Source organism: Hemiscyllium ocellatum, chromosome 3, assembly GCF_020745735.1.
Source record: "Hemiscyllium ocellatum isolate sHemOce1 chromosome 3, sHemOce1.pat.X.cur, whole genome shotgun sequence".
NCBI lineage: Eukaryota > Metazoa > Chordata > Chondrichthyes > Orectolobiformes > Hemiscylliidae > Hemiscyllium > Hemiscyllium ocellatum.
Genome location: NC_083403.1, coordinates 9,985,253 through 10,007,581, shown reverse-complemented (window position 1 = coordinate 10,007,581; position 22,329 = coordinate 9,985,253). Strand labels below are relative to the sequence as shown.

Sequence of the window (22,329 nt, the reverse complement as noted above, 5' to 3'; positions counted from 1 at the left end):
CTCTGCTGACGCCTCAGCTCAATATATGGGCGTATGAGCGAGAAATGCACAGACCTGTATATAATAATGATAATTCTGAGCTGTGTATGTAAATGTGGACATATGTATGGCATTACCTAATGTACAATCCATCAAATTATTTTATGAATATTTTACGAATAAAGTATATTTTTGAAATAAAAAAATTTTTTTTAAATCTTGGTGTCCATGTACACAGATCTCTGAAAGTTGCCACCCACATAAATAGTGCTGTGAGGAAGGCATATGGCGTACTGGCTTTTATTGGTAGAGGAATTGAGTTCCGGAGTCCTGAGGTCATGTTGCAGTTGTATAAGACTCTGGTGCGGCCGCGTCTGGAGTATTGTGTGCAGTTTTGGTCGCCATACTATAGGAAGGATGTGGAGGCACTGGAACGGGTGCAGAGGAGGTTTACCAGGATGTTGCCTGGTATGGTAGGAAGATCGTATGAGGAAAGGCTGAGGCACTTGGGGCTGTTGGGTAGGCATATGAAGGATAGTGGGCTAGGGTCAGTGCAACATCGAGGGCCAAAGGGCCTGTACTGCGCTGTATTTTTCTATGTTCTATGTTACAGCCTGCCGGTCTCAACATTGAATTCAACAACTTCAGATGATTATCCCATCTTGACCCCTCTGTTTTCATTGTGCTCTGTAATTTTATTTCATTTATTTTATTTATTTTTAAAATTTTTCTCACTGTTCTGTACCTCTTATTTCTTGATTGATTGATTGTCTCTTTCTTTCACTCCCCACTCTCTGTCATCACCTTTTTTTCTCTCCCCTTCCCCCATTGCTACCCTTCTCCCGTGTTTTCCATTTTGCCTCTGCTTCACCCACCTCTACCCCCCACATCCCCCACATATTTTGTCACACAGCACTGGCTTCAGCCTTGGTCATTCACAGCTCCTAATCTCCCTGTAATCTCTCTATGCAGTGTCACTATCACCTCTTTATTGCTACCTTTGCTTCTGGACCTAGTATAAATGCCTCCCTATTTCTCCCTTTCTTTTTTAGCTTTGACAAAGGTTCAGTTAGACTCTTTTCTCTCTCACAGATGCTGCCAGACCTGAGATTTTCCTGAGATTTTCCAGCATTTTCTCCCATGGATGGGAGGCTGGCTTCTGTGATGGTCTGGCCTGTGCACACAACTTCATGCAGTTTCTAACCGGTTCTGGCAAGAGTACTTGCTGTACCATATATGCATCCAGATAGAATGCTTTCTGTTGTGTGCCTGTAAAAATTGCTGAGGGTCCTTATGGTCGTGCTGAATGTCCTATGCCTCCTGAGGAAGAAGAGGCTTTGTGGTGCATTGACCATTGCAGCTAGAAGGGAATCCAGGACAGGTGGTCAGTTATCATCACTCTGAGCAACTTGATGCTCTTAACCTTCTCTGCCTCAACCTTGGTGATGTAGATTAGGGTGTGTCCTCCTCCTTTCTTCCTGCGGTCAATGATCAGTTCTTTTATTTTGTGGGCATTGAGAGAGAAGTTATCATTGCACCACAACACCAAGCCCTCTATCATCCTGTTGTCTGACTCATCATTGTTTGATATCCCAACTACAACGTTGGTCTCGTTAGCAAATTTGTGGATAGCGTTTGTAAGAAATTTGGCTGCATAGTGGGTGTGCAGGGAATACAGTTAGGGACTGGGTACACAACCATGTGGGGCACTGGTGTTGAGGATTATTGTGGAAGGGAAGCTTGAGTTTATCTTCACTGATTGTGGTCTGAGAGTCAATAAATTTGAGGATCCAGTTTGAGCATAGAACCAAGACCTAGGCCACTGAGTTTTGAAATTTGTTTGCCTTCATCACCATAATCCCTACAAAGTTGTAGTCGATAAGTAAAAGCCTGACGTAACATTATTATTCCAGATGTTCCAGGGATGAGTGTAGGGTGAGGGAAGTGGGCCTGTTTCGCCGAAGGCCAATTGCAGGAAATTGATGGGAGATTGAAGCTGCTATTTTTGGTCCCAGCTCCAGACTCGATTACCGAACTCTGTGCTGCCATCCTTTCCCAGCTAACAGTCTGGGATTAAACCAATCGAATCGTGGTGATGTCTGCAACCTTACCCACTCAATTAATTTCTCGATCTCTCCTATCCCCACAACCACCCATTTATCCAGTTGCACAGTCCTCCCATTATTAAGACTTTGTCCTGAATCTTACTCTGGTTGAACAGAAATCTTATCCAGTTCTCAGACCATATGAGTGGAAGGAGGTGAGGAGGTTAGATCCAGCGCAGACTCTGAATTTGGCCTGTTTTGATGTTTATCTTGTGTAATCCTATGGAAATAGTTGCTTGGTAGTGCAGACTGAGTTACCATATAATGTCTATTGTTTTCTGGCTAAAAGATGAGCAGGGTAAAGCTGGCTGTGTGAGATGGTGCTCAGGAAGTTGGTTAGTTCCAATGGTTACAGCATGGTCCCAAGATCCCAGGTTTGATTCCCAATGTGGCAGGCTTCCCTGCTGGACCTTAATTGTGGTTCTTTTTCATACAGTGGTATTGTCCCTACGTCTGAGACAGGACCCCTGGGTTCAAGCCAGAGCATTGCATATCGGAGTTGGGAGGTCAAGTTGCAGCTCTTAGGATGTTGGTTAGCCCACTTTTGATACATTGTGAGAGATTCTGGTCTCCCTCCTATGAGAAGGATGTTGTGAAATTTGAAAGGATTCAGAAAAGATTGACAAGGATGTTGCCAGTGCTGATTCTCTTTTCTCTGTACCTTGGCTTTTATCCTGAGGTGAGTGTCACCTCCAGCCAGGAGTAGTGATTTCCATTAAAGGTCAGAAAGCCACCACCAGCAGCACCTCTTTTTATCAGCAAGCAACAATTTATGTAGAGTTACATAGAATAAACCTTTTCAAAACAGACCATTTGGCTCACCGAATCAAATCTGACATTTGTGCTGCATTCAAACCTCCCGTCATCTATCCACATCCAGATATACCGTTGTAAAGAACTGGATGACATTTCTGCTTACCCAGTTCCAGATGTTGGGCAAACTCATTGAATGATGAGAGTTGAAGTGATAGTGACAGCAACATTGGTGAGGAGCAGCATTGGCAATGAGAATTGGGTGATGGCTTAAGATCCTGAGGTACATGAGTTTAAAAATCTGGCAATGCTAAGTGATGCTGTTGCAGGTTCGCTGGCTGAGACTGTTTAAGACGATAAGGCAACCAGGCAAAAATAATCCCATCCAGCAGAAAACAAAATAGAGGCATTGAATAGAAGACCTTATTGTCAATCAATCTTCCACAACCTCAGGATTTCCCAGAGCACTTTATAGCCAGTACATAGCTGCGATTGTAATATGAAAATTCTGCCACTCAGTTTGTAGTTTCATCTGAGGATCACAGAGTATTCCATCCTGTGGCACTGACCTTCTGTTGCTCCAGCTTTCAGATATCCTAAGCAAATTAATCTTCTTTGGGGATGTGTGTTGAATGTGATCATCTACATAACTTTGCAGGTGCCCGCTTTCTCGACCAACCATTACTGTCTCTCTCCCCCGGTGGTATTTTGTGCATTGTCTGATCTGTCAATAAAATTAATTCCTGTAATTTGTTTGAATTAATCAATTAAGGTGAGGCATAAGTACTGAGAGAAAGCTGGTGTAGGTGAAATCTAGACAAAGATATATTGACTGGGACGGTGCATTGTTTAATGTCCATATTCGCCTCAAACTGAGTATTCGGAGTTCGGGAGAGAGTTTATACATGTAGTGAATCATTGTTTTACTTAGGACCTGAAAGTTTAGATTCTAGGTTGCAGTCTGTCCCCCATATAGTGTGTTTTGGACTTGTTATTTGTAACCTGTTATGCAGTGCAAGGTGTTTTTAATATACATCTTTCCACAGTATTGATAGTTTATCCTTTGGACTTCAGTGCAAACTGAAATGTATTTATGGATTTTGTCTGGTGCCATACCTGACATGAAATGACTTAACTAAACTGTTAAGAAATTCCTGTCAAAAAGTGTGGTGCTGGAAAAGCACAGCAAGTCGGGCAACATTTGAGGAGCAGCAGAGTCGACGTTTCGGGCATACGTCCTTCATCGGGAAGGGCATTTCTGATTTTACTTGTGTGTATTTCTTAAGGCACTACTTATTAAATGTGACCTGTGTATGTTATGCATCCCCTGCATAGTACATTTTGGACTGCTATGTCTGAGTCACTTAACAGAATGTTGGTTAAAGTGCATGTTTAAACCAACTGACCATTTTCTTTTATGGATAAGGGTTCACTTGGAGCTGTGCTGTAATTAACCAACTTAAGGGTCATAGTCACACAGCATGGAAACAGACCCTTCTATCCAACTAGGCCATGCCGGCCATGTTCCCAAACTAAATTAGTCCCACCTGTCTATATTTGACTGAAATCCTTCCAAGCCTTTTCTATTTATCTACTGTCTAAACGTCTTTTAAGTTTTGCCACTTCCTGTGGCAATTCATTCCACACATGAACCATTCTCCGTGTTTAGAAAAAGTTTCCCCTCAAAAAAAATTAAAATTGTTTTCCTTGTAACTTAAAAATATGCCCCCTAGTTTTGAACTCTCCCATCCTAAGGAAAAGACCCTTGTCATTTACGATATCCACGTCCTTCATGTTTTTATAAACCTCTAAGGTCACCCCTTGGCCTCCTACATGCCAGTGAATAAAGTCCCAGCCTATCCAGCCTTTCTTTATAACTCAATCCTTCCATTCCTGGTACTAGCTGAGTAAATCTTCTCTGAACCATCTCCAGTTTTAATAATATCCTTCCTATAGCAGGGTGACCAGAGCTGCATACTCTGTTGACAAGCTGCATTTGTCCTTTGACTGGCCCTAATTTCAGGATACAAAAGCTGGTTCTAATCCGTTGGACAGTCTTATTTCCTTAGAGTTCCTTTTCCACTGCGTATTTGCAGATATTTTGCATTATGCTCCTCCATGATATGTCCGAGCAGCTCACCTTGATTGTGCTTTGTGTTTCTAATGTTTTTGTATTCTTGTAGGGATCCTGAGGCTGAATGAAAAGATATTGTGCAAAGGATCAGCAAATAAGCAGTACTGTTCATTGCTGCCAAAGCAAACCTATTTAAATGTGGATGAAGATGCTGCCAGCACATTAGAACGCAAGAGAAACATTATCTATTGCATGATTATCCAGATCATGAAATCTGAGAAGGAACTTCATATTGATAATCTTGTGTTCAAGGTAGGTAACCTATTAGTTACTGTTAGATTATCATTGCCCCTTGGGCAGTGGTGATACTAGGAAGTCTAAAAGGTGGTATATACTATTACCTTACTGTTAAAGATAATTCTGACAGCTAATGCTTCCTCAACAATTCCACCCGTTCCCCCCAAAGCAATGTTTCAATTTTCCTCTTTTTCCACTTCAGTGTAGGAAACGTTCACGAAGGAAAGACCACTGTCTCCTCTTCAGGGAAAGTCAGGATGGGCAACTGTGCTGCTGCCGTTAATGCCCCCGACTTTATAACGAATGAATTAAAACCTGTCTTGTGTTTTAATTCTGTTCTCTTCCTCAAAACCAGTTAGAGGACAGCAAGAAGCAGTCTGAATACCTTCCTAGACTCACTACTGCCCATCCTTTAATAGTTCAGAGTTGAAGAAGCCTCTGTGCTGTTCGAGCTGAAGTCTGCGATCTTAAACATTGGGCCTTCTTGGGTTGTTCAGCTTAAAAAAAATTGGAAAAATATACTTATTTGGAATGTGTCACTGGCAAGGCTCCTTTGATGCCAATCCCTAATTTCCTCTGAGTATTCAAACAGTGAGCAACAAAGTAATTCATGATTTTGAGGAAAGTTTTACATTTTGTCAAAGAAGTATATGACTGATAAATGAGTATTTTTGTCTGTATGTCCCTTATCTATGCACTTTTAAAGTGAGCTGTGTTGTACTGGTTGGGTTTGTGAGGCTCCATTCTGTGTTCCCAATGTCAGTTGTTCTGCAGTGTGAAACAAGTGCCCAAGTGAAAGAAACTTCTGCGTGCTAACTGGCTTTGTTGCTTTTAAGTTGCTATGGTGAAGGTTCGTTCACAATTTGACCTCCATAGCTCCAGAAGTCTTCTGGTGTAGAAAGTCTGAGAGCTTTCTTTGAACTGGAATGTACTCTTGCATGAATGCCTTCATATTTGAGGCACTGAAGTACAGTTTGAGTAAAAACTGCTGTTCAAAGTATCACTGAGTTAGCCTTTTGTATTTTCCTGACTGTCAGAGTGTGATGTATTCATAAATGTACATTTACCAAGTAGAGTGGGAGCCCCTGGCAGATTCTTCACAAATTTTAAACAAAGCATAATCTTTGGGGCTCTAATTTGCTGCCTTGTTTGAGCTCAGTTCATTTAGTAGATAACAGATTTAATTTGAAACTTTTCTGACCTGTGTGGCTTTGTTCTAATCTGGGATCTAATCAGTGAAGCTTGACAGGCAAGTGAGGTCTTGTTTAACAACTGAGAATGTCATTTGGGTCAGTAAATGCATGTTCAACTTAATTTATAAAACTGTATCCTTATAACAGAGGCTACTTTTGGTAAGTGCGTGAACCTACAGATTGCACTGTAATTTTGAAGAGCTGTTTCTTACGATGTGTCACTAAACCATTTGCAGGTGATTGAAAGCTGTCAGAACCAGGGATCAAGTTTAGCACATAAGTTCCTTCACTTTAACTGCAGCAATATGGACGTTCTGTCTTGCATCATGCACCTCATCAACAAAGGTTACATCAGACGGAATGACGACAACCCTCACATTCTGGAGTATGTGCTTGAAGACCCAGCAACCCCTCGGAAGGGACAAGCGCACACCATATTCAGAAAGCTTGGAGCAAAAACCATGGAGCCAAATGACAAAGAGAATCTGTCCTTATTTAGGTAACACCAAATTACCAGCGATCTACATCCATTTATCAATTAACTTCAGTTGTGCAACTGTGACTGCTTGTTTTTTCCATTAGTTTGCTGCTTTAGCATGTGGCTATAATAGATCTTCAGTATGAGAGAAATTGCTTTAACTTTTGCATTTTGTGGGTTTAAAGCTACTTAGCTGGACATTTTCCAGCTTTTAGATTTTCAATTGAGATGCATATCTTCTACTTTTGGACCAATTGGCCAAGTAACGTGCACTACAAGAGGATAGTTTTCATTGTATTTAAGGTAAGGTAGACATCCTTCAATCAAAAGCAGAAAAGTATCAGCTTTCTGCAACTTCACAGCCCAAAGTGTCACCTGTATGCCTGGGAGTAAAGCTTTTCCATTTCTCTGGTCTCAATCGTTATCAGGAGTCCTTGGTGCCTGAGCAAGTGGCAATCCATGCATGTGTGAGGACAGTGGGTATTCTGTTTTTCTCCACTTGCCCCCCTCTGTTGTCCCATGCTTTCTGAGTGTTAATATACCCCTCAGTTTTGCTAGTTAAGGTAGACACCTGACATGGTGACCTAACTACTGTTAAGTAAATTTAGCAGAGCCACTGGGGCAGTCTGGTTCACAGGGTTCCATTTATGTATCAAGGCCAACAAGGCAATATTATCTACAATAATCACTATTGCACCTTCACCTTTCAAGTCACCAATCTTCAGTTTTAAGACAGCTGCAGCCTACATGTACCATACACATTTGGAGTTCTGCTGTAAGCATTAGGTGGAATTGGGCAAAGTCATAGCAGAAGTATTAAATGAAAAATTACATCTTGGAAAATTTGCATTTGTCAGGATTGGATTTATTCTATTGAATAAATCAAATAGTATATTACAACAGAAACAATGTAACTGCTTGTTGAACCTAATAATCAAAAGAGCAACATATATGTCACCTCATGTCTCCTGCACTGATGCATATTTGTACTAGTATCTGAGATTAGATTGTTTCATTTCAACCATAATTGTAATAAAATGTTCTTACAAATTTTTTGGTCATATAGTTGCCCTCTCTTTTGTTTTTATTTCACTTTGCTGGTGTCTATGACATATCGTAAATTGAGACCCTGCCAAATTAACTCAACGTCCAAGATCATCTCCAGTATAATCGAAAATTAAATGGATGTGGCTTGGGAGAGGGATTATGTGCCATTGTCGGTCACATCCTGGCCTTTAAACTCTGGGCGTGGTTTCAAAATAAGCCCAAATGGCTCTCCTCCCTGAAACTACGGAATGAGCTGAGTCAGGTTGCTCCTTTGTCAGCTTCATGTCTTTTGCCTTGAGTATATTCCTGCAGATGTCTTCCATTACCCAGGATTCTCCTCCAAATGACCATTCTTCATAAGAGATATGATAACGAGGATTTAAAGGCCACCTAACTCTGGTTCAATTAGTTAACCACACATTCTTCCCCCAGAGCTATTCGCTTAGATCATGGCTGGACTGTGCTTCAGCATCATAATCTAGTATCCATTAGAAATCAAATATTGCTCTATCTTGGTTTTAAATTTAAGTAACTGTCGCATTTGCAAGTTATGTAACTGAATTTCAGATCGACGCTACTGTTTGTGTGAAAGCATGCTCATTCTTTGGGCAACTTGTAATTGAAAATGATGGCTTCACAGAAGGAATATGGTCTACCAAATATATCCTGTTAAACTTCTTTATTGTTTTGAAGACATTAACATAATACGAAATAGACATGGGAGTAGGCAGTTTGGCCCCTTGAGTGCACTCTGCCATTCAATTGGCTTCATGGCTGATCTGACATTCCTCACATCCACTTTCTCCATTGCTCTTAGATTCTTGATCAGTCAGGGAATTATGTACTTATCTCAGCCTTCAGTATACACAAGGGCTCTACTCCTACAGCTCTCTGTGGCAAGGAATTCCAAAGACACTTAACACTTAGAGGAATTTGCTGCTCATCTTAGTCTTAAATTGGCTCCTCTAAATACTGAGACTTCATTTATAGACTCCCAAGAAGGGAAACATCCTCTCAGCATTTACATTGTCAAACCAGAATCTGATGTGTTTCAATGAGATAATCTCTCATTTTTCTAAATTCCAGTGAGTTGAGTCCGAAATTGTTTAGCCTTTACTTATAAAACAATCGCTCCAACCAGGGATCATAGTGAATGTCGTAACTGTCTCCAGTGAAACAATATCTTAAATAAGGGAACCAAAACCGCTGTCAGTACTTCACATGTGGTCTCATCACCTTATACAGTTGCTGTGCCTGACTTGGCTAACCCCTACAATTTGCTGAAGGCAAGAACAAACATTGTATATTTGTGCAACCTGTAATCGCAATTTCACAAGCAATGCTCTGGTATCAAACTGCTGAAACTGCACTGTGTTCCTCCAAACTAATATATTCTTCCCAAGGTGTTGTAACACCTAAAGCTGAATGCAGGCTATCATATATTATCTGATCAAGATTCTATAAAATAAAACCACTTTTTTTGTTTCTGAAGTGTTTTGAGATAAAAGGTATACCTCGCCATTCAAATAACTTTGGTTTTTAAGGCCCAAGTTGCACCATGAGCATTTTTCAACTTTTTCTTGTTCAAAGTGGATGACCTCAGTCATATTTGCCTTAGATTTGCCCACTCTTGGTTTGCATCACATTGTAACCTCCTAATTTCAACTTAGTGTGCCTCCTAACTTAGTGTCATCTTCAGTTTTGAGGTGCACAACTCCCTCTTTCAATAGCCATATATATGGTTTTAAGGAAATGTTCAGTGCAGGGAACAGAGGAAGGACCTGTCACATCTGGTCAATGAGAAAGCTAAGCTTTTATCCTGCTCACTGTTCCCCAAACTTCAACAATATCAAACTGCCTCTCAAGGTCACTTGCAAATCCAGTTGTTTTCTTCTTTGTTGTGATCTCTTGTCATAGAGCACAGCACATAAATAGACCCTTCGCTCCAACTAGATATCCTAATCTAATCTCATCCCATTTGCCAGCACTTGGCCCACATCCCTCTAAACCCTTCCTACTCGTATACCCATTCAGATACCTTTTTAAATGTTGTAATTATACCACCTCTACCACTTCCTCTGGCAGCTCATTCCATGCAGACACCACCCTCTTTGTGAAAAAGTTGTCCCTTGGGTCCCTTTTAAATTCCTCCCTCCCCCCAAACCTAAACTTCTGCCCTCTAGTCCTGGACTCTCGCACCCGGGAAAAGACCTTGTCTATTTATCCTATCTCTGCCCCTCATGATTTTATAAATCTCTCGGGTCACTTTCTCTCTAACTTTTCAGAGGTCTTTGTGCAGACCATCCATAGACATCCGTATGTACCATGCTACTGATTGGAATATTTAATGAGATTAGCCAAGCATTACTTGAATTCATAAACCTATAAGTATCCTCATTCAGCTGCTACATGTCCCATTGTGCTATCACACTGTCCTAGTGTCTTGTAATATCTCTACGTATAATTGTCAAAACGTTTCCTTTCTCAATTGGGTGATCTTTCTTCTCCATTCCTTAACAAGGAAGTGATGCTTGTAGTTTTCCAGTTGGAAGGTGCTACTCCCTGAATAGACCATTAGACATAGGAACAGCAGCAGGCCATTCAGCCCATCAAGCCCACTTTTGCATTCAGTGCATTTTTCCCATAACCCTTGACTCCCTTACTGATTAAAAATCTGTGTACCACAGCTTTGCACATCTAGACTCAGCTTTGATGGATCTCTGCGCTGAAGAATTCTACAGATTCACTCCATTCTGAGAGGAAAACAAAATCCTATTTCTAATAACTAGACAACTCCTCACTCTCCGATTTTGCCCTCTGGTCTTAGACTTTCCCACAAGCGGGAGCAGCCTCTCCAAATCTAACCTGTCAAGCTTCCTAAGAATAAATGTTTCTCAACTCAAACAAGTACAGAGCCAACTTAATCAACCTCTCCTGATAATACAGTTCTTCCTTACCTGAGATTAAGCAAGTGAACCTTCTCTCGACTTCTACTGTCAGTGTATCATTGCTCAGATAAGGGACCCAAAATTGTTCACAGTATTGAGTCACCGAGATATACAGCATTGAAACCAACCCTTTGGCCATATCCCTTTCCTATTCTTATGCCCATCCAGAGGCTTTTTAAATATCGTAATTGTACCAACCATTACCGCTTCCTCTGGCAGCTCATTCCATACACGCACCTCACTCTACGTGAAAAAGTTGCCCCTTGGGTCCTTTTTAAATCTTTCTCCTTTTACCTTAAACCTGTGCCTTCTGGTTTTTGGACTCCGCTAGCCTGAGAAAAAGATCTTGTATATTCACCCTGTCCATGTCCCATATGACTTTATAAACTTCTATATGGTTTCCCCTCAGGCTGTGATGCTCCAGGGAAAACAGTCCCAGCCTATTCAGCCTCTCCCTATAGCTCAAATCCTTCAACCTGGCAACATCCTTGTAAATCTCTTCTGAACCCTTTTCAAGTTTCACAATGTTTCCTGTAGCAGGGAGTCAAGAATTGAATGCAGTATTCTAAAAGTGGCCTAACCAATGTCCTGTACAATCACAGCATAACTTCCCAACTCCTATACTCAATGCACTGATTAACAAAGGCAAGCATACCAAACGCCCCCTTCACTCTGTCTACCTGTGACTCTACTTTTAAGATCTGGACTGACTAGTGACCAATTCTTTCATAATTTTCAAATATTCTCAGGTTCATTATTTATTTGATAGTTCGCTCTGAAACTGATCATTGTCTTGAAATTTGCTCCTCTTTAACCCATGACTTCCTCCATTACTGTCAAACCTTGGCCATAAAAGCATTTTGCCCATGCTGCCCGTCCTGGCTTTCTATAGAGGAATCTAGTCTTATTCCCCTGTCCTATCTCCTCATTCTGCAGGTTTTCCCAGACGTACCTATTCAGTTTCCTTTTGAAATGGTTCATGATCTTTACTTCCATCAACCATGTTGCTAGCACACCTTCTCTGTATCTCTTACCCAAAACCTTAAGCCTGTGTCTGCAGTCATTGAACCATCAACTAATGAGAACACCCTTGTTTTCCTTTCTAAACTGGTCAGGATCTTCTACACATCCATAAAATCTACCTTCAGTCTGCTTTGCTCCAAGGATTGCAACCCCAGCTTCTCCAATGTAACCCTGTGGCTAAAATTCCTCATTACAGGAACCATTCTGGGAATCTCTTCTTACACCCTCTTGGGAACCCTCACAACCTTAAGTGTGGTGATTAGAACTGGGTGCAGTATTTGAAGCTTGTCCAGAAAGTTTGGAAAAGTTAATTTTCCTTTTGTCAGCTCCTTTGCCAAAGGTTTTCTTAAAACCCAGATTGACAGCATACACTGCATTTCTTTTAATAGCACCAGCTTTATTCAACAAAATATTAATTAGCTTAGCCCAGCTTGCCTTTAAGTAAATCTGTGCTGGCCAATTCAAACCTCTCCAACACTTAACTTTTTCCTGATTACAGTTCCTAAAATCTTACCCAACAGCAACATTAAACTGATGACCCTCTATTTACTAGGAATATCTTTCAAATTCATTTCATTCCAGTTTTTGACTTTTTTAGGTTTATTTAAAATGTTAGAGTGTTGTTTCTTCCTCCACAGTGAAAACAATGCATTTAAGCCTCATTTTAATAATGAATAGAAAAATGCTTGAAATATTCAGCTGGTTAGGCATCATCTGTGGAGAGAAAAACAAATTAAAGTTTTATGCCAAGGATGATCTGAAATTTCCGTCAATTGACAATTTTCCTCCAATCATAAAGAGCTAATAATTGAACTTGAATTTATAAAATGCCTTTCATGTCACATCTGCCAGTGTGCTTCACAGCCAGTTGATGTAAAATACGTAGTCATTGTTTTATGGGCCAGGCCCACAACCAAATTAGGCATAGCAAGATCCCACCAGCAGTGTTGGTGCACGTGGACCAGTAGACCAGGTTTAGTGATGGGCACAGTTGAGGAATGGATGTGACCAGTCTGCTGGAAGAACTCTGCCTGCTGAGTAGCCAGTCTGGGCCCCAGCTGAACATTTCATCCTGTCAGCACCTTGGGTTTTTAAAGTCCAGTGTTAGACATTTATTCCAGTTAGTGTGGAATGTGTGGCTGATGGTTTGGAATCTGCACTGGTGATTCGGTGCTTATGGGGCTAAATGATTTATTTTCTTTGGTTTGTCTTAAGCTTTGACAGCGGTTTTGAGGCTGGGTCACAGAGCTCAGAAGAAGGAGTGTTGGAGACGGTGCTCATGTCAATGGGCCGAACCATGAATCAAGAGGAGGTGCAGCAGTTGATGAACCAGACTGTCCTGCAGGTTGCAGACACGCTCAGCATCTCTACTGATATGGCGCAGCACTTGCTCATGCACAGCAAGTGGAACGTTGACTTGTTGGTGCAGCGATATGCTGAAGATCGCGAGGTCCTCCTGTTGGCGGCGGGACTTCAGGTCCGGAACCCACAAACATTTAACAGCCCCATCACCCAGTGTCCTGTTTGTCTAAACCTACTTAGTAATGAAAGTGAAGCTGCTCCCACTCTTTGCTGCATGCACTACTGCTGTAAGGTGAGTCCTGTTAAAGTACATTTTGAGATGTTATGCTGATCATTGTACAATTTATGCCATATTGTCAGAAAGCTGAATGAACATCCAGTACCGATGCTGTGCAATGCAACACTGAGATTGTAGTGGTCAGGTAATAGTGTATTGGTTTTAAAGCCTGTACATTTTAGGAGGGAAGGAAGACTTGGAAGAGCACCCCTCCGTCCCAAAACCACCACCAGCGAGAACAGAGAGGAGGGAAAGAATTGAGAATCGACCAAGACTATCAACTGTTGTTAATAGATGGAGAATTGAGAGTTGGAATACAAACCTTATCCAGTTTTCTGCTTTGTTGGATGGGTGGAATGATGTTTCTAAACAGGGCTGACCATCTGACTGAAAGTGGGAGTTATGAGAATGACCCTGGGCACAACCACAAATTCAGTAGCTGATTGTAGATTCAAAAGTCTGAGGAGAGTTTCTAATTTCAAATTTAACTATAGTAACTCGCAAAGAAAGTAGGAGCAAGAGTAGGCCATTGAGACCCTTCGTTATTGATTATATTTGTGGTTCAATGCCCTACTCCTGCTCTCTCCCATTCTCCTTGACACCTTCAGTATCGAGAAATCTGTCTCTTTTTAAACTATATTCAATGATCTAATCTCTATGTTTATCTGTCGGGGGTGAGTTCCACAGGCTCACTACCCTCTGAGTGAAGAAATTCTCCATGTCTCTGTAATAAATGAATTACTTCATATCCTTGACCATGAATCTTCATTCTGAACCTCCTGTCATTATCCCTCCGTCCAATCTGTCCAACACTGAGATTTATACATTTCAATGAGACTATCATTTTTCAAAATTCCAGTGAAATAGGCCTAGTTGATCCAAGCTGTCATCCCAGGAATTAGCCTGGTGAATTTGAACTGCAGTCCCGCTAATGGCAAGTATTTCTTTTCTTAGATTAGATGACCACGGCATGGTGGCTCAGTGGTTAGCATGCTGCCTCACAGCATCAGGGACCCGGGATCAATTCCCGCTCGGGCTACAGTCTGGGTGGAGTTTGCACGTTCTCCTAGTGTCTGCGTGGGTTTCCTCCCACAGTCCAAAGATGTGCAGGTTAGGTGAATTGGCTGTGCAAAATTGTCCGTAGTGTTAGGTGTAGGGGTAAATGAGTCTAGGTGGGTTGCTCTTCAGAGGGTCAGGGTGGACTTGTTGGGCTGAAGGGCCTGTTTCTACACTGGAGGGAATCTAATCTAATCTCAAATCTCTGCACAATAGTCTAGGTGTTACTCAGGAATTATACAATTACAGTAAGCCTTCCTTGCACCTGTACGCAATGCAAAGACTAGAAGATCTGGAATCTATTGATGTACCATGTGTTTTTTAGACAATGAGAACTGTTTCATCACAGCAGTGTAAGTCAGTTGATAAATATTAATTGGGTTTTTTTATTTAAGCTTCAGTTGTGTTCTTTTCCAATGACTCTGGCTCTGTGCTCCATAATGGTACCACACACAAGTGGTCAATCCTCATCTGTGATTCACACAGGTATGTATTAGTAAGCTTACATGAGCAGTCTGGGTCACAGTAAACCTGTCTTGTCGCCTTTTGACATATTCAGGCTACTGAAGAATGAAGAGCACAAACCCTGGCTTCCCCCCCTCACCACTTGAGTTCACAATTGGTAAAGCCAGTTGTGGTATTTGATTACATTTAAAAAGTTGTGTGTATAAAATTGAGGCCTGTGGATAGCGTGGATAGCAAGCAGCTGTTGTCCTTAGTTGTGGAGTCAGTAACAAAGAGGCATACTTCTAACATGAAAGGCAGGAGGTTCAGAGGAGACTTGAGGAAAAGTTGTTTCACTGAGTGCGTGAACAGTTTTCACCAGTGTGATAGGGCCTGGAATGCACTTCTTGGGAGGGTAGTCAAGGTGAGAAACTTCACAACCTTTAAAAACTATTGCAATGAGAACTTGAAGAGTCATAATATTCAAGGCCTAGTGCTGGAAAGTGCAACTCTTGTAGATTTAATTTATTCTCAGTAGTACAAACTTGGGCAGAATGGCCTTTTCTGTACTGTATGATCATATTTTCTGATTTGAGTGCTGATTGTGACCTCAAATTGAGAACTCGATGTAAAGTGGAAATTTGGTGCCCCTGTAAAGCCTTACATCTTGAGATTGGAGAGGTTGTTTGTGTTCCTTAAATTTAGCAATTGTCCACAAGGTGGCCCTGTCCTTAAGTAATCTGAACCAGGAAATAGTGCAAGGTGACATGACAGTGAAGAGTTGCTGCTCTGCCTGTTTGTGCAGTAACCATGGCACAACCGAAGTGTGAAAGATGAAATAAAAGCAGAAAATGCTGGAAATACTCAGCAGGTCAGACAACTTCTGTAGAAAGAAAAAACATTACATTTCAGATCTGTCACCTTTAATCAAAACACTTATGTGATAGATTAGTCATAATTAGATGCAACAAATTATTTCTTTGAAGGAGCAAGCTACTGCAGTTGCTGGAATCTGTACTGAAACCAAAAATGTAGTGGTGATTCCAGCAGGTCAGGCAGCACTCATGGAGAGAAAGCGAGCTAACGTGTTGAGTTGAGATGACACTTCTTCAGAGCCACTTCACTTCTGATGAAGAGTCATGTAGACTTGAAATGTTAAATAATTTCTTTGAATTCATTGCCTGGATAATCGTAGCACCATTTCCCACCAAAATGTTTTCTGAATTTAGTAAAGCTAACTTTTTATTAACGTGCACCTGTGGCACCAATTGATTAAATGTTCCAATTGATCAAGAGGTCCACATAATCAATGTAAAAACACAGAGTAAGTGATAGAAACATAATGCAGGGGATATCACATCACTGTTATACTTTATTTGCAGCATAAATCACTTAAATAACAATGCAGTTTTGCCTTAAATAAATCTTACTGGCAGAGAGCCTTCTCACTCTCTGACTGCTCTGAGATTGTGATAATACAATAAACCTTTGATATTTCAGTTGTATAATTTTTCTCTTTTTATTGAGGATGCTAGTTAAAATAAAGTTTAGATTAGATTAGATTACTTACAGTGTGGAAACAGGCCCTTCGGCCCAACAAGTCCACACTGAGCCGCCGAAGCGCAACCCACCCATACCCCTACATTTACCCCTTACCTAACACTACGGGCAATTTAGCATGGCCAATTCACCTGACCTGCACATCTTTGGACTGTGGGAGGAAACCGGAGCACCCAGAGGAAACCCACGCAGACACGGGGAGAACGTGCAAACGCCACACAGTCGGTCGCCTGAGTCGGGAATTGAACCCGGGTCTCAGGCGCTGTGAGGCAGCAGTGCTAACCACCGTGCCACCCAGTTTGCTATGTTATAGGAAGATAAATACAAGATTAGGAAAAAAAAACTAGTTTGTGTGAACATATCAAAAGTGATCCTTTTCAATGGACCATCCCTTAATTCATCCTTTAAAATTCTTTGTGCCTCCTTCTATTTTTTAAGGAGAATTGAAAGGGGTCAGTTTTGGGGATGCCCAGACACACTGATTGCTTCTTTCTGGTCCTATATATCACCCTAAATTCCAAAACAGCATGCAGGAAAAGCGTTCAAAGGAATAATCTATGTGAATATCATTCTCTGCGATCTACTGTTTTTTTTAAGCTTAAGAGCAAGTACTTTGGATCTAGACTATTCGGTAATTGACAATTGTTGGATTAACGATTCCCTTCATAAGTATTTAAACATCAGGTAATAGTTTGATTTTCCTGTTCTGCGCTATCTCTGATTTGTATAACAGCAATCGAATTATTCACAGAATCCCAGGCGTGGTGAAAACCAGTGAATATGCTAGCTTCTACCCAGTCAGAATTCATCCCTCTGATGTGACTTATTAAGAGTCCTGTGACCTCATTTTCTTCCACAGTATACTATTCATTTGATTTCAGTGTCTTACATGCAACATCCCAGAATTCTATTCTCTTGCATTCTACAACTTGTAGCCATCTAGTTTATAGCTTTTCTGTTTGTTTCTAGTCCCACTGTCCTCCACTTATCCACAATAAGTCTGTTGCCAAACAGCAGACATTTCACAACCCATCCAGATTCATTGTGTGGTCTGGAATTGCTCATTTCTCGACGTTTCAAACCATGAACTTGGGTCCACTACTTTTCATCATATGTATAAATGATTTGGATACGAGCAGTAGAGGTATAGTTAGTAAGTTTGCAGATGACACCAAAATTGGAGGCGTAGTGGACAGCAAAGAACTACAACGGGATCTTGATCAGATGGGCCAATGGGTTGAGAAATGGCCGATGGAATTTAATTTAGATACATGCAAGGTGCTGCATTTTGGGAAAACAAATCTTAGCAGCACTTGTACACTTAATGGTAAGGACCTTGAGAGTGTTGCTGAACAGAGAGACCTTAGAGTGCAGATTCATAGCTCCTTGAAAGTGGAGTCACAGGTAGATAAGGTAGTGAAGAAGGTGTTTGGTATGCTTTCCTTTATTGGACAGAGCAGTGACTATAGGGGTTGGGAGATCATTTGGCTATACAGGACATTGGTTAGGCCACTGTTGGAATATTGCGTGCAATTCTGGTCTCCTTCCTATCGGAAAAATGTTGTGAAACTTGAAAGAGTTCAGAAAAGATTTACAAGGATTTTGCCAGGGATGGAGGATTTGAGCTATAGAGAGAGGTTGAATAGGCCAGGGCTGTTTTCCCTGGAGTGTCGGAGGCTGAGGGGTAACTTTATAGAGGTTTATAAATTCATAAATTGACAGTTTTTTTTCTTGGGGTAGGAGAGTCCAGAATTAGAAGGTATAGGTTTAGGGTGAGAGGGGAAAGATATAAAAGAGACCTAAGGGGCAACCTTTTCACACACAGGGTGGTACGTGTATGGAATGAGCTGCCAGAGGAAGTGGTGGAGGCTAGTATAATTGCAACATTTAAGAGGCATTTGGATGGGTATATGAATAGGAAGGGTTTGGAGGGATATTGGCCAGTTGATGGTAGGTGGGACTAGGTTGGGTTGGGATATCTGGTTGGCATGGACAAGTTGGACCAAAGGGTCTGTTTCCATGCTGTACATGTCTATGACTCTATAACTGTAATCAATAAAAACTGATCTCACTCAATCAGTAAATCTCCTGTTAGCATACTGAGGTCATGAGCTCCATTAAACAAAAATGCCATTGAGCTGTCTGATTGCAGAGAACTTGCCATTTCTGTTGCAACATCCATCTGTTGGTTAAATAAATCCAATACCTTGGTCTAAGTGTTTGGGAAATGTGTCTCAGGTGTGTAACCAATATGTTTCCTGAATTTGACATTCAAGCTTGAAGATGTTGTCTTGGTCTATTGTGGGTCTGACTGTTGTTCAAAGCTGGATTTCAGTCCTGCTCACTAATTCATTCACTCTTGTAAAGTTTCCTTTGGAGCTTTCTATTGGAGCACGAGGAGCCATACTTTATCCAATTTCAATCTTCCTGACCAGAAAGGAGTGGTGTTGCTTAACTCAATTTGGACCTGCATAGAACAGAGCAATGATTCTATCCAATAGTGGTGTTTATATTTTGATGTTGTCTTGATCTTTGTGTCCTCAGTCCTGCTGGAAAGAGTATTTAATAACGAGAATTGAGCAAAACCTGGTGCAGAATTGTACTTGCCCAATCTCTGACTGCCCTGCACAGCCAACCAATGAGTTTATCTCGTCTATTATAAGCGACAGTGAGATTGCAGCCAAGGTAAGACATTAGCTTTGTTAAGACAGTTAATTGAAATAAAAATGAAAACATATTTGTTTCAGTTCAGTTGTTTCTCAGTCCATGTTTTGTTCTAAGCAATGTAATCGTCCTAGATCATTAGGAATGAAGGCAAACCATTTTATTTTGCATTTTCTTTATTTGTTCCTGGGATACGAGCTTTGCTGTTTGGTCACTGTTTATTGCCCAACCCCCATGCCACTGGGGAAGCTGCTGATGAGTGTCTTCGTGAAGCAATGCAGTAGTTGGAATATGGGAGCATACACAGTGCTATTTGGCAGGGAGTTTGATTCACCAACACGAGAGAAATGGTGACATGTTCCTTCAACAGGAACTTACAGGTGCTGGTGTTGCCATGTATCAACTGTCCTGTTACTTCCAGATAGTATGGAGGTAAAGTGGCCATAGTCCCAGAGGGCTGTGCTCTCATTAGAGAGACAGGGTAAGGAGTTGGGAATTATAGGGAGTTAAACCTGAGGGCCCCACACCTCCAGTGTGGGACAAGGTCAGTATAGGGGGGGCCTTGGTGCTGACCTCGGTTATACATGATTTAGAGGTGCCACTGTTGGACTGGGGTGAACAAAGTTAAAAATCTCACAACACCAGGTTATAGTCGAACAGATTTATTCGGGAGCACTAACTTTTGGAGTGCTGCTCAGTCATTAGGTGGTTGTGGAGTATAAGATTGGACGACACAGAATTTATAGCAAAAGATCACAGTGTGATGCCACTGGAATTATATATTGAAAAAAACCTGGATTTTTTGTTAAGTATTTCATCTTTTAGAATAGCCATCCTTGTTTTGGTTCTTTCATATGTAAAATCCAGAACTTTTTAAAAAAAGTAACATTCTCATGTTAGCTTTAAACAATACGCGCCATCTCAGCTCAGATAATGCATTGAAGGTGTGAGGTTGAAGTCAATCTGTGTCCCAATAATCAGACTGATTCTATTTCTAAAGTGGGATTTACAGATCTTACATGGAGGTTTGTATTTTTGAGTAAAATAAAACGTAGTTCTGCAGGTACAAATTCCCCTCACAAACTGTGCATGTAGGGGAGACAGTGAGTGTGAGCATGGGAGTGTCTGAGACAAAATGTGTGTGTTATGGGGTATAAGAGAGTGTGTGTGTCTGAGCGTATGAGTGAGAGATGTTCTGCATGTGTGTGTGCTTGCGCACGCGAGTGTGTGTGTGTGTGTGTGTGTGTGTGTGTGTGTGTGTAGTGCAGTGGGGTCACCTGTCGTGTGACATGAACCCAAGGTCCTGGTTGAGGCCATCCCCGTGAGTACCGAACTTGGCTATCAGCCTCAGCCTGGCCACTTTGCGTTGTTGCCTGTCCCAAAGTCTGCCTTGCAGGATGGTCACCTGAAGGTTCTAAGTCGAATGTCCTGGACTGCTGAAGTGTTCTCCGACTGGGAAGGAACACTCCTGTCTCTTTGTGTGGTATCCATTCATCCGTTGCTGTAGCCTCTGCTCGGTCTCACCTCCAGGCCTGCAGTGTATGAGATAGACAATGTTGGCCAAGACAGAAAGATGTTGTGAAACTTGAAATGGTTCAGAAAATATTTACAAGGATGTTGCCAGGGTTGGAGGGTTTGAGCTACAGGGAGAGGCTGAACAGGCTGGGGCTGTTTTCCCTGGAGCGTCAGAGGCTGAGGGATGACCTTGTAGAGGTTTACAAAATTGAGGGGCATGGATGGGATAAATAGACAAAGTCTTTTCCCTCAGGTCGGGGAGTCCAGAACTAGAGGGCATAGGTTTAGGGTGAGAGGGGAAAGATATGAAAGAGACCCAAGGGGCAACTTTTTCACGCAGAGGGTGGTACGTGTATGGAATGACCTGCCAGAGGATGTGGTGGAGGCTGGAACAATTGCAACATTTAAGAGGCATTTGGATAGGTATATGAATAGGAAGGGTTTGGAGGGATATGGGCCAGCTGCTGGCAGGTGGGACTAGATTGGGTTGGGATATCTGGTTGGCATGGATGGGTTGGACCAAAGGGTCTATTTCCATGCTGTACATCTCTGACTCTGACACGAGTACCTGTCGTGTACATGGTGGTATGCGTGTCGACATGTCTTGCAGTGTCTATTGTAACAGGATTGGACGGTGTTGTCCTGAAGGCTGGGCAGTTTTCTGCAAACAATGATCTGTTTGAAGTTTAATGGTTATTTAAAGTGGAGGTATGGGGAAGGTCTTGGTGAGTTGCCCATCGTCATTGATAATGTGTTGCAGGCTGCAAAGAACATGGCATAGTTTCTCTACTCCCGGATTCCCTGAGGCAGGGTGAGACCAAGCAGAGGGTAAAAAATGAGGTCTGCAGATGCTGGAGATCACAGCTGAAAATGTGTTGCTGGTTAAAGCACAGCAGGTTAGGCAGCATCCAAGGAATAGGAAATGGACGTTTCGGGCATAAGCCCTTCATCAGGAATGAGGCATTCCTGATGAAGGGCTTATGCCCGAAACGTCCATTTCCTATTCCTTGGATGCTGCCTAACCTGCTGTGCTTTAACCAGCAACACATTTTCAGCTGAGACCAAGCAGAGGCTACAGCAATGGATGACTGCACTCCGCACAACAATCACTAGCCAGCAGTGTTCCCTCCCAGTCAGGGAACACTTAAGCGGTCTGGGACATTTGGCCTTGGACCTTTGGGTGACCATCCTCCAAGGCAGTCTTCGGGACAAGCAACAATGCAGAGTGGCTGAGCAGAAGCTGATAGCCAAGTTTGATACCTATGGGGATGGCCTCAACCAGGACATTGGGTTCATGTCACACTACAAGTGACCACTACACTATCAAAAGCTCTCTCAGACTCTCTTCCATATGCTCTCATACATACATCCCTCACACACAAACCCACCCCATTACACACACACACACTCACATTCCACCCCCCCAAATAACATGCTCGCACTTACTCTGTCTCCCCAGTACGTGCACACAATTTGTGGAGTGAAGTTGTACTTGCAGAATTACATTTTATTTTGCTCAAAACTGAATGAATCCATTCAAGATTCTGTAAATTCCATTTTAGAAATAGAATCGGTCTGAGTATTGGGACACAAACAGACTTTCACCTTCCACCT

The 22,329-nt window shown here is 41.8% G+C and overlaps 1 protein-coding gene across 2 annotated transcripts in view; it reads left to right on the top strand.

Annotated features, from left to right (window-relative positions):
- The window catches only part of LOC132830459 (cullin-9), a 193,471-nt gene that overhangs the window by 145,566 nt on the left and 25,576 nt on the right, over positions 1–22,329 (top strand). For both annotated transcript variants that reach the window (XM_060848204.1, XM_060848195.1), the window contains exons 28-31: positions 5,021–5,223; positions 6,638–6,900; positions 13,113–13,491; positions 19,081–19,221. In XM_060848204.1, the coding sequence (XP_060704187.1) occupies positions 5,021–5,223; positions 6,638–6,900; positions 13,113–13,491; positions 19,081–19,221 (986 nt within the window). The remainder of the gene's footprint in view (positions 1–5,020; positions 5,224–6,637; positions 6,901–13,112; positions 13,492–19,080; positions 19,222–22,329) is intronic.